This window comes from Balaenoptera physalus, assembly GCF_965194825.1.
Source record: "Balaenoptera physalus genome assembly, chromosome: 2".
Classification (NCBI taxonomy): Eukaryota; Metazoa; Chordata; class Mammalia; order Artiodactyla; family Balaenopteridae; genus Balaenoptera; species Balaenoptera physalus.
In genome coordinates this window covers 159,281,648-159,297,597 of record NC_138883.1, presented here as the reverse complement: position 1 = coordinate 159,297,597, position 15,950 = coordinate 159,281,648, and the positions used below count along the sequence as shown (strand labels likewise).

The window sequence follows — 15,950 nt, the reverse complement described above, 5'->3', positions numbered from 1 at the left end:
TGCTTAGATAAACCTACCATATTCACAGTATTCTGCTAAGTGCTTTAGGGGAACTAAAAAAAATAAATAAATAAAAGATAAGGTGTTTGCCCTCTAAAGAAAAAGTCTGTTTTCCTTTAGGATAACCAATGAATGAATGAGGGGAAATACTTCATATACCACGTGGGCACAGGTGGGGTTGCTGCCATCAATAACAGTAGCAGAACTGAAAGTGGATTCATACCAGTGACCACTGCCAGCTCCCCTTCTGTGGTATAAATGAGAAGGGGTTAATATTAAATATAAGTGGGGACTCTTTTAAGTTCAGGGACTAGAAACTTCATTTTTTAAAACTCCCCTAATTGTAAGTCTGTGCTAACACACCGGTGTACAATCTGTCAAAGTCACACCTGGATTCGGGGCGGCCTGAATTAATTAACAACTTTTCAATGTGTTAGTGCTAACATATGGCATTTAATTACGGCCTCCGAATCCACGGGTCTCTCTACTTTGAATTTCAAAATGATTTCTTCATCTTCTAGTACATCAGCAAGTGACTGCACGGGAACACCCTGGATTCCTATCTCTACAGGCCTCGCCCTCCCCAGGATAACAACGTCTGGTCATCCTGACTCTTGTGAGCTCAGAACTTGATGCACAGCCACTGGGGGTTTTAGAGGCCTTGAGCAAAGAGATGGGGGTGGGGTGCTTAAATGGCATTTCTGGATTCGAGGCTCTAAGGACCCTGACAAGCTGTGAGGTTGGAGGTTAAAGCAGGATGGACCTGATACTCTGCCTACAGAGTCAAAAATAATCCTTCAAGTCAGAAGTGTGACCTCACAGTGAACACTGGCTCCAGCCCCCGAGACCCCAAAAACAGAACCAAAGGCAACCGCCACGACTTCCTTGTCACCCACTGCTGGACCGACTTCAGATCCAGCAACTGCCTTTCACTTTCAATCTCGCACGGCTGGTTGCTTTCTCTGCACAGTGACGGAAGATTAAAAGCTGGAAAACAGGCCCTCCAATGGGAGAGAGAATGATAAAGAGTGACTAGGTGTGCGTGAGTGTGGCTGGTCCCTGAAATAATCCACGCCTCCTCCAATACCCTTCCTGTACCATCCACTCAACTAGGTGTCAGGGAAAAATTACCAAAAAAGGTGGATGCTGTTGAAATCTGGGTGTATACTCAGTGTGTTCTTCTTTAAGTCCCTGACATTGTATTGCCAATCCAGAGGAGGATCTGTTTTTTGGATACCTGGCGCAGTAGAAGCATAAGAAATGGAAGATGCTAGGAGTTTACATAAATGTGCTAGAGGCTGCAGCTGAAATCAGAGCCATTGGAAGGGCAGGTTCTAGGAAGCCGTGCAGATTTCAGAAGCCCGTTCAGTAAGACAGTAAAATGCAGGGCAGATATAGCAGACTAACATTTCTGGGCTTTGTCAGAATCCCTGCATGGACAAAAGCTTAAAAGAGTCATTGCTTTTCCAGAATGCGTTTGTCCATCACTAATGAATCTGTGATGAGTCTTGCTCAGCAAATACGAAGTTCGGGAAATCTGAACACAATGATAATGAAGAGAGTAACTGTTTCACTGTGATGAGTCCTTTGTGTCATCCATAAATGTCAGCAAACTCAAAAAAAAGTGCAATTAGAGCTCGTTATATTTCTTTCACAGCCACAGGAGCTATTTCGAGCATCTGAGCCAAAGAAATCTTGGTGCTCTCTGAGCTGCAGAAACTATGCTTACCTGTTAAAAATGTCATATGAAATCAGAAAAGGCTTGCAGCTTTCATCCCTGGCTTTGGGAAATGATACCTTTCTCCTGATTCTTCCAATCAGGTCCAAGGACAACCCTGAAGTCTGCTCATGGCTGTGCAAGGTGGGGGTCCGTCTGAGCCTCCGTGAAGAAGAGCTCTTTCAAAGCAGCTTTTGGTCCATTTACACTATTTGACTTTTTCTTTTTACTGGAAATTCAGAAAATGAAGGTAGATCCGCAAGCAAAGGGACAACTGGCCCAGCAAGAAGGTTTGGGGGTTTTCCTTTAGGTGTACAGATCTAAGCTTTGGCAGGAAGAGCCCAAGGCTGGAAGGGCTGGCCTCTGCTCTCAGGATGCACCAAAACAGCTACCTCAACTGGCTGGAGCTACGCCACCAATGTAGCAGACTGCACGCACGCTACGTGCCAGGTGTGACGCTAAGCTCTGCGGGTGTTAACTGCATGATGACTCTGTAAGGCGGGCCTTACAGGAAGAGCACAGACTAGGCTTCCGGAGCCCCTCTTACAGCGGGAGAGACGGAGGCTGGGTGAGGTTAGTAAAGAACTTGCTCAAGGTCACAGCCAGTAAGTGCAGGGTCCGGGTCAAGTCCGGGCTCCTCAGAATAGATTTCACCTGCTACCCTGGGGCGCTTCCTGAAAAATCGCATTTTTAGGTATTTGCTCATCTTAATAAAACAGAGCCCAATCCTGCTTGGCTTTTGAGATCGTGCAACATGGGGTGTGCCCACGGCAGTTTGATTCTATTGCTGTGGTTTTAGATCCAAAGCAAACACTACCCTCAGTGTCCACAGGAGACAGAGGACAGCAAGGGCAGCTGACCATTCTGAGCCCTCCCGGCAGCTACCCTGCGGACAGTCAGGGTTCGCACCTGCACAGGAGAAAATGCAGAAGGAGAAACCCTTTCTCGGTTCAACTCTTCAGGTATTTTAAGTCAGACATTCCCAACTCGGTTCTCTCTTTTGTCACGTTTTTATCACTACGGCCTAAGGTTCAGACGAACCCCCTCCTGCAGACTTTGATCCCATGGCCTGTGTCCTGACACGGTTTGGAGAATTATGGGGCCAAAGGACAGAGAACATCTCCTGGTGGCTGGATGTGCCAGGATGACCTTCACTGATGGAATTCATCCCACAAATACTAGATCCATCCCGCCTCTCTCCCAGGAGGAAGAGAACAGATTGTAACACGCACTCCTGGAGCAAATCAGCACGGGGAGATGACCTCCTGCCTGGGCAGACACACTCGGCGAAGGCCCCTAAAGGCCAGGGAACACTGACCAACATCTTATAGAAGTGCTCGATCATTTACAAAGCACTGTAACAAACATCTTCTATGAGTCTTAAAAAAAAGCTCATCTAGGAGAGGCAATTAGCATTATTCCCATTTTATGAATGAGGAGACTAAAGTCTGGTCTTTAAGTGATTATGAGATACTGAAACCAGTGACAATGAATGTGAGTTCCAGCAGGTAAGGGACAGTGTCTCTTGTGTCCTTTTCTTCTCCTTTTAAAAATTCACTGCTGCAGTCCCAGCTTCTGGCAACGTGCCTGGCACATAGTAAGTAATCGATGAATAACTGTCAAGTACCGGAATAAGGTGACTGGACCAAGATCCCACAACAAAGCAGGGGTGGATTTTAGACCCTCTGACATTCAATGCCACGTCTGTGATAAAGTACTGTAGGAACAAGGGAGTTAGACGTGCAGAGAAGTGTGTGGCTGGTGAGGGGATGGTGGGGAAGCACCAATATCTATTCTCCAACAGACACCACCGTACGATGTGGAATTTCTTTCGAAACTGTCTAGTGTGTGGGGCCGGAAAATGGGATGCACTACAATTAGCAAAAGAAAATACCTCGTGGAGAGATGCAGAGCCCCGCCATAATTTACATCTGCAGATGATGCAGATCTCTAAGTGTACGGCTTCTGCTCCATGGCTAATTAACGAGGTGCAGAGCTGCCCGGAGGAAGGCGACCATGCTGACCATGTCAGTCTTGTGGGGCAGGAGAGGGCTGAGGTCTAGGAAGGCAGACGATTCCTTTAACATGCAATGCAGCCAGTCCAAAGAACAAAACAGGGACAGAAGGTTTGCAGAAGTGTAAGCAAAAACTTCAGAGAGAAATGGGGTTAGCAACCCTCCGGTGTCTTGGAGAGGCAAGTCTCAATTATTTCACCGACCTCATCAAATGCGCTTTTTTTTTTTTTTTTTTGCACCGACTGTATATTTATTTAATCAGCCAACAGAATTCTGAATGAATGTGGATGCAAATGCATGGATACAAGCTGGAGAAAAGTGCAGTGAGACAGTCGCAAAGCCAGAGGACCAAAGGGAGGGGGGGGAAAAAGATAGCCTCATTCTTGGTGGGCGATGCCTTTCTCACTCACCTTCTCTGCATAATATAAGGTCACCCCTCCCCATCAGATGCCCAAGCTGCTGTCAGAGGAGGTAAACAATAGCCACAGGGTGGCCGCACAGAGCAAGCCCCAAACAGGGACACAGAAAGCCGTTTCTTGTAGCATCTTCACAGGTCTTTACCCCAGAGATACAGGAGGCAGGAGAGCGAGGTACCCACCGCAATGGAGGTTTCCTGGGGCACATCTCTCTGCCTTCCCCAGAGAAACAGCAAGGGGGGCCAGCTCCTCCCGCCCCCCACCTCACGTCTTCACTTAAGGGAACAGACATTAAAAGGAAGACAGTCAGCACCACCTACCGTTTGATTTTTCACTGTCTGCAGGTTTCATCTGAATGGGATGATGCATCTAAAAATAGAAAAGTGAGAAAGTAAGGCAGATTGAACAAGTGCCCAACAGTCTCAGAAATCCCATGCTATTCAACGCGGCTACTGATATTGTTATAAGGGCACGTAAACAATAACGAGACCTCTCACAGTTAAAATGAACTACCTTAAAATGCAAGCATGTGTTTGATGTTCAGCAATAGGATACATTTAAGTCCCGGGGCGCTGTGACATGGTATCTTAACACGTGGGCTTTGCAGTCAGGCTCAAGTTCAAAACCTGGTCCTGCTATTCAATATGGTTTCTGCCTGGATCTTACAGGTAATTCTGGTTCTGCCATTCATTACAACTACGTGACCTCGGGCAAGCGTCTTAACTTCTCTGAGCTTCAGTCTCCTCATCTGCGAGATGGAGGTGACACCTGCATAGTAGGGCCGCGAGAATTACCTGAGAAAATGCATGTGACGTGCTTAATGCATGGGGCATAGAAAAAAAAATAGTTATTGTTATCTTGTATTATTACAAATTAAAACACAGATGATCTGTTTTTCTTCTGGCCGTTCTATGTCTGCTGCATGGCTGTTTCTTAGAGTTCTGAGTAATTTGAAGGTCGACCAGTTGATTGATTGAGGCGCCATTATCCCATTTTTATTAAACACGAAGTGTGAAACAGGAATGCAGAGGCACCAAAAGAATGGAAGGAAGGAGAGAGGGAGGGAGGAGGAAAAACAAGAGTGAGGGGCTTATGATCACATTCAGTACATACGTAGGGGGAGAAAGCACCTGAGACAAAGTGGAACCAAGATCCTGCATCACGGCAGAACGAGACGCTCTATGGTTCTTTAAACGATGCCAATCACATCGTTGTGCATGATCTGCAGATCTGCAGAGCACAGAAAGCTGCCACCATTTCCAATTAAAATAAATTCCTCAAATGACTTTCATGGGTTCTCTTGCTTCATATTTCATCCTACCCCAAGGAACGTCGCAGCCACAGGGTAGATGGAATCAGTGGCTGTGCAAATGCTTTTATTATAATGGGCCCTATTCTCTCTGAACCTTTAATTTCCCCAGTGGACTTCCCTTACTTGCCAGCCACAGCTCTGGGCTTTATCTAATTGAAATGAAAGGGGAATGGTACTTGGCTCTGGCACTGAAATGATGGGAAACGATTATCAGGCGGTCGAGACCACGTGCACCTAATGCCTGCCAGGGTCTTCAAAACACAAGAGGAAGAGGTAAGAGGGAGCAGTATCAGGGGACAAGAGGCTAAATAATTCAGAGCTATTTCGTTTATTCTCAAAGGCAAGATGCTCTTATGCACAGAACATAGGCCTGGAGTTGTGGGGTCTACTTGTATTCCCACTCCACTCATTAACATGCTCAACTTGTAGAGAAGAGACTAGTGTGAGAATGGAATGCTTAGGAGTCAGTAAGTAGACCTGCCTTTTAAGAAAAGGTGCTGTGGGAGCCCAGGGGAGCAGATACTTCATTCTGCCTGGTGAGGGAGGTGGGGGGATTTGTGGCAAGGGGCCCATCTGCTTCGAGTCCTAAAGGCTGGTTGGACTTGCCAGCAGAGGAAGGGGGTGGCTCTTGAAACGAATGGACAACCCCACACAAGGACATGGTGGTGAGAAAGCCCTCAGTCCTCCTGGAGGGAGTCCACGGTATGAGGGCGGAAGGCACGAGAAGGGGCTGCCAGGGCAGCCAGCATTCAGGCCTTAGAGGAACCCACATGCTAAGGAGCTGAAATTTCCTCTAAAAGTCAACGATCAGGCATAGACTATTTAAGGAGCAAGGCAATGAGATCCCATTTGCGTCCTTGAAAAGTCATTTTTGGCTGCAGTGTGGAGGATGGATGGTAGAAGAGAGACACAGGAGGCAGGGAGAACAGTTAAGAGGCTACTGCAACAGCCCACGTAAAGCGGGGAAGGTCTAAACCTCAGAGGTAACTGGCTGGTTGTAGGGATGAGGGGGCAGCGGAACCCCAGGCCTGGACAACTAAATGTGTAGTGGGATCACTGCTATTCATTTCACTTTTGTGTCCTATATATAACTGCCTAAATAGGGAAAACATGAGAAAGCAGTTTGGGGAGGGGGTGTAGAGACTGATGGGCACAGGTCAGGACACGCTGCGTTTGGGGTGAAGTTGGAAATGTGGGTCTCGAGCTGTTGGGACAGCTCTGGGAGGTGGCGGAAGCCCCAGGCGTGGCTGAAACTGTCCAGAGAGGGAAATGCAGAGTGAAGAGAGACAAGAGCCAGGGGCAGAACTGTGGAGAACAGCCAGGAAGAGGAGCCTAAGAGGGACAGAGCAAAGGGCCATCCAGAGAAGCAGGAGCAGAACAGCTGGCCCCACTGGAGCCACGCAGGGAGTTTCAAGAACAAGGCGATGATCAGAGAAAGTGCTCTTAGACGCTACGATGAAAACGTCCCAGTATCCTTCTGGGTTTGGCAATACAATTTTTTTTTTTAAGGGAATTTATCAAAACAGTTTCTGTGGGGTGGGAGGGGCCAGAATGCCAGCTTGTAGGCAGCGGGAGAGTAACAGGAAAGGTAACAGTTGATATGAGAAATGCAGACAACTATTTCAAGAAGATTAGCTCTAAGTGGGGAAGACAGGAGGCTCGGTGGAGGATGGGGGGAGGAGGATGGGGCTGGGGTCTCTCCTTTCCAGATAGGAAAGACTTGTAACAGGTCAATGAGCTGAAAAGACTCAAATGAGGTTCACAGGTTCAAGGGATAAGAGACAAGAGATAAGTGTACCAACGTTATGTATAGGACACAAAAATGAAATGAAGGACTCTTGCCCTTGGGAAGATGCCGACCCAACATGGTCGTTGATAGGCACATATATAAAGGAGAAAAGATGGTGACCAGCATCAGAAAAGCAGCACAGAGAGAGTGCCATGAGCATTCAGATCCGTCTGTGACGCGCACGGAGGTCTGGAGGAGGAAATCTGGGAGCAGTAAGGACAGAATCATTCGACTCTAAAGCTGCAAAGGGCCCTGGGAATCATTTCATCCAATGTTCTCAATGTATAGGTCTGAAGGGAATAAGTGACTTCACTAAGGACACACAGATGGTTAATGACAGAGTTGGGATCAGAAATCTAAGCTCCCTACTCTTAATCCAGTGCCGATTCCCCCAAAGCACATTGCTTCCCCCCAAAATGCCCAACATGGGATTTGGACTTATGAGCCTATGATGCTGAACTGCAGGCTTCACTCACTGCAGGCACCAGACAGACACTCAGTTGAAGGCGCCAGCAATATCCCCTTGGGTGAAAGTAATCTTCCTCTGCCCTCGCATCATGCTTTATCTACGGAGCTTTAAGACGGGTATTGCACGAAGACTTGACTCTGGGTTTTCCTGCTGCTGCTGAGAGAATTAGCTCTGATTCTGACCTAAGACTATCCAGAAGGCTCAGGAATGTAGCAGTGGTACCTACGGCCACTGCCGACTTGAACTTGGTTTCGGTCTTTCTGGGGCTCTGAAGGGGAAAAAAGTCAACCTCACAGAGATCTGGATTGTCAGACCAAGGTGAATTCTGAATGCGTGGTCACCCTACTCCAGCGATGTTCTGAAGACAATTTAGATAATGTATGTAAAGCGCCGTGACCTTCTTGGAGAGAGGTATTCAATCAGGACTGTATTAAGAATGGCTCATTACCACGAACAGTTCATTTGAGTTTCAAATTCCTGATCAGATACAGCATGTAAATGTCAAGGAAGACAAAAAAAACACATGGTTTGGAGGAGTCGTTCTCATAATGTGTGTCACTTCCTCAAAGTCTCATGATTCCAAGAACTTTGGGAGATTTGTTGAGTGGAGTAGGGAAGTTATTGTAAAGGAAGGGGGATTCTAGTTTTAAACTTTCAAATTATAATACAGGGATTCTTTCCCTGTAACAGGAAATGATGTCAAAGGTTTGAGCCAGCAGGATGCTAAGACCACTCACACATTCGCTTCTTTCTTTCTTTTTTTTTTTTAAATGAAGGCCTTTTGAAATATTGATCATATTTTTAGTTCAGTGAGATGTTTTTTTTTTAAATTTATTTATTTATTTATTTATTTTTGGCTGTGTTGGGTCTTCGTTTCTTTGCGAGGGCTGTCTCTAGTTGCGGCAAGCGGGGGCCACTCTTCATCACGGTGCGCAGGCCTCTCACTATCGCGGCCTCTCTTGTTGTGGAGCATAGGCTCCAAACGCGCAGGCTCAGTAGTTGTAGCTCACGGGCCCAGTTGCTCCGCGGCATGTGGGATCTTCCCAGACCAGGGCCCGAACCCGTGTCCCCTGCATTGGCAGGCGGATTCTCAACCACTGCACCACCAGGGAAGCCCCATTCGCTTATTTCTGCTTTGACCAGATGATCTGTTACACGGTGGGAATAATGGGTGAAAAAGAGTTCTGGTCATGATGGAGTATGTAACGTAAGGATGAGACAGACAGACCAGCCGTTTCCCACATGCAGTGTGGGAACTCAGAAGAGAGACACCCCACACAGTCAAAGGAACGGCAAGAAGGCATCTCAGCTGAAACCACGGTCAAGTTAGATCTTGAAGGGACCCTAATGCTAACCAGGACTTGAGTGAAGGGCATTTCAGGGAAGGAACAACAAATCTGAAGGAACAGAGTAAGAGAAACTAAGTCATATTGTTCCTGAAGAATGATGATGGGACATTCTAACCAACAGAGGAAGCAATCGATGTCACCAGAGATCATTCACCAAGCACAACGTAACTGAAGCATGACAAGACCAACAGTGAGGGATACATTCCTGGATCGGAGAAGTTCAATAAAGGGAAAACAATGCACATCTCAGCCCTGAATCAAAACTGCCCTGGACTGGCAGCCAGAGGCTCATCGCCTTCCTCAGGGACTGAAGGTGACCCCCACGGCGTCAAGAACTGAAGCTTGTCAACAGTGCTTCTGTCATGACGGGGAACTGGCACCTCCGATACCAGAGCTGGAGGGGCCGGAGGTCAGAGGTCTGCACTGTGCTCTGCACTGGGGAGGGTCCCAGGCGATGGCAGCAACAGGAGGAAGGGCCCGATAACTTGGCCGTCACCCTTCCAATCTCCTAACGTCCCACCAGATGCAAGGGAACCTCAGAGTTGAGGGTTGGGGCTGGATCCCTCCTCCTTCTGTCTATGGCGAGTGAGCACATCCTCTTCAAGAATTCTCCCAAGGAGTCTCCTGAGAGGCATGTTATTTTTTAAATTAATTTTTATCGGAGTAGAGTTGATTTACAATGTTGTGTTAGTTTCAGGCGTACAGCAAAGTGAATCAGTTATACATATACGTATATCCACTCTTTTTCAGATTCTTTTCCCATATAGGTCATTACAGTACTGAGTAGAGTTCCCTGTGCTATACAGTAGGTCCTTATTAGTGATCTATTTTATATATAGTAGTGTATATATGTCAATCCCAACCTCCCGATTTATCCCTCCCCCCGCTTTCCCCCTTGGTAACCATAAGTTTGTTTTCTACATCTATAACTCTGTTTTGTAGGTAAGTTAATTTGTACCTTTTTTTTTTAGATTCCACATATAAGTGATATCACATGATATTTGTCTTTCTCTGACTTACTTCACTCAGTATGACAATCTCTAGGTCCATCCATGTCACTGCAAATGGCAGTATTTCATTCTTTTTTATGGCTGAGTAATATTCCGTTGTATATATGTTAAGAGGCATGTTAATTATACTGAGGCTGCATTATTAAGGCAGTTAATTATACTGATACTGTTTAACTCCAGCCATCACCAATGGATGAGTTAACCACCTTTAACATGAGACTCCATCATCACACTGGATCAGCTGGGTCTGGAAAAACCTTCACTGGTCTGTATTGTCATGATTTGTCTACTTGGTCAGAGGAGTCTAGGCATTTTATAACCTCCGGCCTGTGACACTGACAGGGTAGCCTCCCTGAGGGCTGGAGGAACAGCAGCAGTGAGTCTAAGACTTGAGTTCAGCTCAGCTGCCCTTGGAGCGAACTTCGACCACAACAGGGCTCTGCTTGTCTCACACCACCAGGCTCCCCTGTGGCAGAGGGCCTGTCCCAGGGAGGCAAAATCAAGTGCTTTGGAAACAGATCCTGGTTCCTGGCAGTGCATTTGACTTAACAGAGTTCATCAAGTTTACGTTTCAATGACTAAAGCCTTCCAAACCCATTTCCTTGAAGATTTCTTTGTACGTGAATTTCTTTTGCATTTTATTACAGAACAGTGACATCTTGCCTCCTGTTCAACAGTAAGGTACTGGGTAACTTGTTGGTTTCTATTTAGCCCTACTTATTTAAAGGCAAGTGGAATCTATAAAATAGATAAACAACAAGGATTTACTGTAGAGCACAGGGAACTATATTCAATATTTTGCAATAAATTATAATGGAAAAGAATAAAAAAGGAACATAAATACATACATATATATGCATAACCAAATCACTTTGCTATACCCCTGAAACTAACGTAATATTGTAAATCAACTACACTTCAATTAAACAAACAAAAAGCAAAGGAAATCTAATGAAAGGAGGAATTGCAAGAGCTCCCTCCCTCCCTCTGGGGCGGGTACTGGAGTCAAGCAGCTTCTGGAGAAATCGGTGGTTTACTTCCACTTACATCTGTGTATTCAGTTTTGATCACATGCTTAGGGCACTGCGACTGCAGCCCACTGAGCTGCCGTTTCTCGGGGGTCTGATTAGGGTCTCACCATATGCAGGCCACTCCTCTCTGGCTTGGGCTGGTTTTCATCCCACACCTCCTCTCTCGTGGGAAGCTGTGAGTGTCGGAGGGCGCCAGCCTCCAGTACCAAGCCTCACCCTTTATCCTGCCTCCTAATGATGAGTGAGTGGCCTCTGGCCCTCTTTCTGCTTCTCCGCCACATACACATGGGGTCCCAGAATTGAGTTCCCCTACTGCTGACGGGACCTGCTGCTCCTCACTCCCGAACGCGTTTACCTTGGATGTGTGACCCGGGGGCCCAGCTGTGGCTCAAGGAAATGAAGGTGAGGACACAGCTGTGGGGCAAAGGCATCCCCCAAAGCCTGTGGGGGTGACAGCACGTGGAGGGAGCTGCAGAGGCCCCGTTACGAGTCCCATCACATCCCAGCGACAGAGACACTGCTGGGCCACAAGCACCAGCATCCACGAACCAGGTTCTCTGGAGTCACACAGTCTACCAAGTCAGCGTGATTTCTCCACATCTCTCTGCCTTAATCCTGTGATGGTTACGGGGGCGATTCTGAGTTGAAATAGGCAGTGTTAAGCCAGGTGGAGGCCGGAAGATAGAAGACCCGGGTGAAGGTGAGTTGGCTGGTTTCTCACACCCAGGAGAACGCATGTTGAAACTTGTTTAACTCCAGCCATCACCGATGGATGAATTAACCACCTTTAACGTGAGACTCAATAAAAACATGCCATTTTTAACATGAAATGGGTTTTACAGCATCACTGTTACGCCTATCATTATTAAACCCATCCTGACACCTAGAAAGCACAGCCGTGATGGCACATGCTATAAGCTTACTGCCCATAAAATATTTAAAGGGAGAAACAGAGGGGGGAGGGAAGAAGTGGATGCACGAAAGGGCCACACGCCAACCAAACGAGAAAATGAACAGACTCCAGCCAGGAGAGACGAACTGGGATTTTCCTTTTGCTAGCTGACAGTGCAGATGTGACTCCTGCAGAAGATACTTGGTATCCTGTTGGAGAGTGGACTGTCCGATACCAAAGGCACCCATGCTTCCTGAATTCTTCTCAAACAAGTTTTGTAAATGGGCAAAAATAAGTTTCAAAAGAACTGCCACCAACTGGATGCACGCCATCCCCCAAAAGGAAAGTGTGTGTCTTGTCAAGGGATCTTCTATGACCATAAGGTACTCCCAGGGCTACAGAGGCTCCCCTACCTCTCTAGGTAGGAGATTCTGCCATTTCCGTCACTGTCCTTTATGCTCTGCGTAAAGGAGACTGGGAAGAAACAAAGGGAGTTTTAGGAATGTTGACTTATCAGTATTGAATAAGGACTTTTGAATTTCTCTGATTTTTGAAAATGGTGACATCGCTAAACTTGCAAAAGCATCTTTAATAGAGTGATGCCTCTGTACGAATAGAGATGACAAAAGTCACGTGTTGGATGGGTCTAGACCAGCTTTTATCATCAGGACGAACCTGGTTTTGGAGCTCACTGCCATACTTGTTAAGTGAAGTGGAGAATTTAGGCAATTTTGGTGAAAACTGAGGATATCTTCCCTGTGCTCTCAATTTTCCTGTGCTAAATAAGCACTGCTGTAGGCTCTTTATGTATGCTAACTAATTTAATTCTCACAACAGCCCTGAGATAGATGTGAATGAGGAACTTAAGGGGTGGGGGGAGGTGGGGGAGAGGGAAAGAAGGAGGGAGACAGAGAGAGATTAAAGAACTTGGCTAAGGGATTCAGGAAGTCAGCAACGGAGCCGGGATTCGTGGGACTGTCTCCGGCTGGAGCATAAACCCCCCAGCCACTCCTCCATACCGACCCTACCCCTAGCATATCCAGACAGCTGTGCTGTGAAATGGTGGTTTCTAAGAACCGAGAGCATTACCAAAATTCCTTTTCCATACTAGACATAATGACCATCTCAATCTATAGGGTACTTTCCAATTAGAAACTTACATATGAATGTGTGTAGCATACATGTGTATGTGTATATATATGTTTTTACGTATTTCACTTGCACAGATGAAATACATATTTTAAAAGCTTATTTAAATGAAAAAACAATTAAAAAAACCCCAGTTCACCTATTTTTCCCACCCCTCACCCCCTGCCTCTGGAAACCACCTATCTATTCTCTGTATCTATGAGTTTTGTTTCTTTTTTTTAATTTTTAGATTTCACATATAAGGGAGATCATACAGTATTTGTCTTTGTCTGACTTATTTCACTTAGCATAATATCTACAGGGTCCATCATGTTGCCCAAAGGCAAGATTTCATTTTTTTAATGGCTGAATAATATTTCATTATATGGTATATGTGTGTGTGTGTGTATATATATATATATACATATATATATACACACACACATATATACATATACATACATACATATTTATATATGAAACAACTTCTTTATCCATTCATCCACCCAACCCTTAGGTTGCTTCCATATCTTGGCTACTGTAACTAATGCTGCAGTGAACATGGGGGTGCAGGTATCTTTTTCGAGTTAATGTTTTTGTTTCTTTCAGATAATTACCTAGACGTAGAATTGATGTATCATATGGTAGTTCTATTTTTAATTTTTTAAGGAACCTCCACACTATTTTTCATAGTGGCTGCACATAGTGGCTGCATCAATTCACATTCCCACCAACAGTGGACAAAGGTTCCCTTTTTTCCACATCCTCACCAACACTTGTTATTTCTTGTTTTTTTGGTAAGAGCCATTCTAACAGGTGAGGTGATAGTTCACTGTGGTTTTCATTTGCAATTCCCTGAAGAACAGTGATGCTGAGTATCTTTTCATGTGCCTGTTGGCCATCTGTATGTCTTCTTAGGAAAAATGTCTATTCAGATCTTCTGGCCATTTTTTAATCAGATTTTTTTTTTTTTGCTACTGAGTTTATGAGTTCTCTGTATATTCTGGATATTAATCCCTTGGATATATGATTTGCAAATATTTTCTCCCATTCAGTAGGCTGCCTTTTTGTTTTGTTGATAGTTTCCTTTGCTGTGCAGAAGCTTTTCAGTGTGATGTAGGCTCACTCATTTATTTTTGCTTTTCTTGCCTTTGCTTTTGGTGTCAGTATCCAAAAAATCATCAAGAGCTATGTCAAGGAGCTTGCTACCTATGCTTTCTTCTAGGAGTTTTATAGTTTCAGGCCTTATGTTAAAATCTTTAATCCATTTCGTTAATTTCTGTGTATGGTGTAAGATGGTGGTCTAGTTTCAGTTTTGGCATGTGGCTGTCCAGTTTTCCCAACACCATTTATTGAAGAGATTGTACTTTCCCCATTGTATATTCTTGGCTCCTCTGTTGTAAATTAATTGACCATATATGTGTGGGTTTATTCCTGGAGTCTCTATTCTGTTCCATTGATCTATGTGTCTGTTTTTATGCCAATCCCATACTCTTTTGATTACTACAGCTTTGTAATATACTTTGAAATAAGGGGCATGTTGCCTCCAGCTTTGTTCTTTCTCAAGATTGCTTTGCCTATTTGGGGTCTTTTGTGGTTCCATACAAATTTTAAGACTGTTTGTTCTGTTTCTGTGAAACTTATCATTGGAATTTTGATAGGGATTGTACTGAATCTGTAGATTGCCTTGGGTAGTATGGACATTTTAACAATATTAATTCTTCCAATCCATGAGCACAGAATACCTTTCCATTTATTTGTGTCTTCTTCCATTTCTTTCATTACTGTCCTGTAGTTTTCTATATACAGGTCTTTCACCTCCTTGGTTAAATTTATTACTAGGTATTTTATTATTTTTGATGCAACTGTAAATGAGACTGTTTTCTTAATTTCTCTTTCTGATATTTCATTACTAGTGAAGAGAAACACCACAGATTATTGTGTATTCATTTTGAATCCTGCAACTTTACTGATTTTGCTCATTAGACCTAGCAGTTTTTTGATGGAGTCCAGGGTTTTCTCTATATAATATCATATCATTTGCAAATAGTAAGAGTTTTTATGAAAAGAATGAACATAACTTAAGGGACTTACAGGATAACAAAAGGACTAACATTCACGTTCTAGGTGATCCCAGAAGGAGAACAGAGAGACAAAGGGGAAGAATTATTATTTAAAGAAATAATGGCTAAAAGCTTCCCTAACCTGGGGATGGAAATAGACATCCAGATCCAGGAAGCCCGGAGAGCTGCAAATAAGATTAACTCAAAGAGAGCCACACAAAGGCATGTTATAATTAAAATGTCAAAAGTTAAAGACAAGGAGAGACTATTAAAAGCAGCAAGAGAAAAACAACTTGTTACGTACAAGGGAGCCCCCATAAGACTATCAGCAGACTTTTCAGCAGAAACATTGCAGGCCATAAGTGAGTGGCACAATATATTCAAAGTGATGAGAGGAAAAACAAAAACAAAAACAAAAACACTTCCAACCAAGACTACTCAACCCAGTAAAGTTAACATTCAGAATTGAAACAGAGATAAAGAATTTTCCAGACAAGCAGAAACCAACTGAATTCAACAATACATTAAAAAGGTCATACACCATGATCAAATGGGATTTATTCCAGGGATGCAAGGATGGTTCAACATCCACAAATCAGTCAATGTGATACACCATATTAACAAAAATGAAGGGTAAAAATTGTATGATCACCTCAGTAGATGCAGAAAAAGTATTTGACAAAATTCAACATCCATTTATGATAAAAAAAACTCTCAATAAAGTGGGTACAGAGGGAATGCACCTCAATATAATAAAGG

General features: G+C 44.5%; 1 protein-coding gene across 12 annotated transcripts in view; it reads right to left on the bottom strand.

Annotated features, from left to right (window-relative positions):
- Window positions 1–15,950, bottom strand: part of CELF2 (CUGBP Elav-like family member 2) — a 531,606-nt gene that overhangs the window by 80,536 nt on the left and 435,120 nt on the right. For all 12 annotated transcript variants that reach the window (XM_082449744.1, XM_082449743.1, XM_082449746.1 and 9 more), the window contains one exon: window positions 4,469–4,517. In XM_082449744.1, the coding sequence (XP_082305870.1) occupies window positions 4,469–4,517 (49 nt within the window). The remainder of the gene's footprint in view (window positions 1–4,468; window positions 4,518–15,950) is intronic.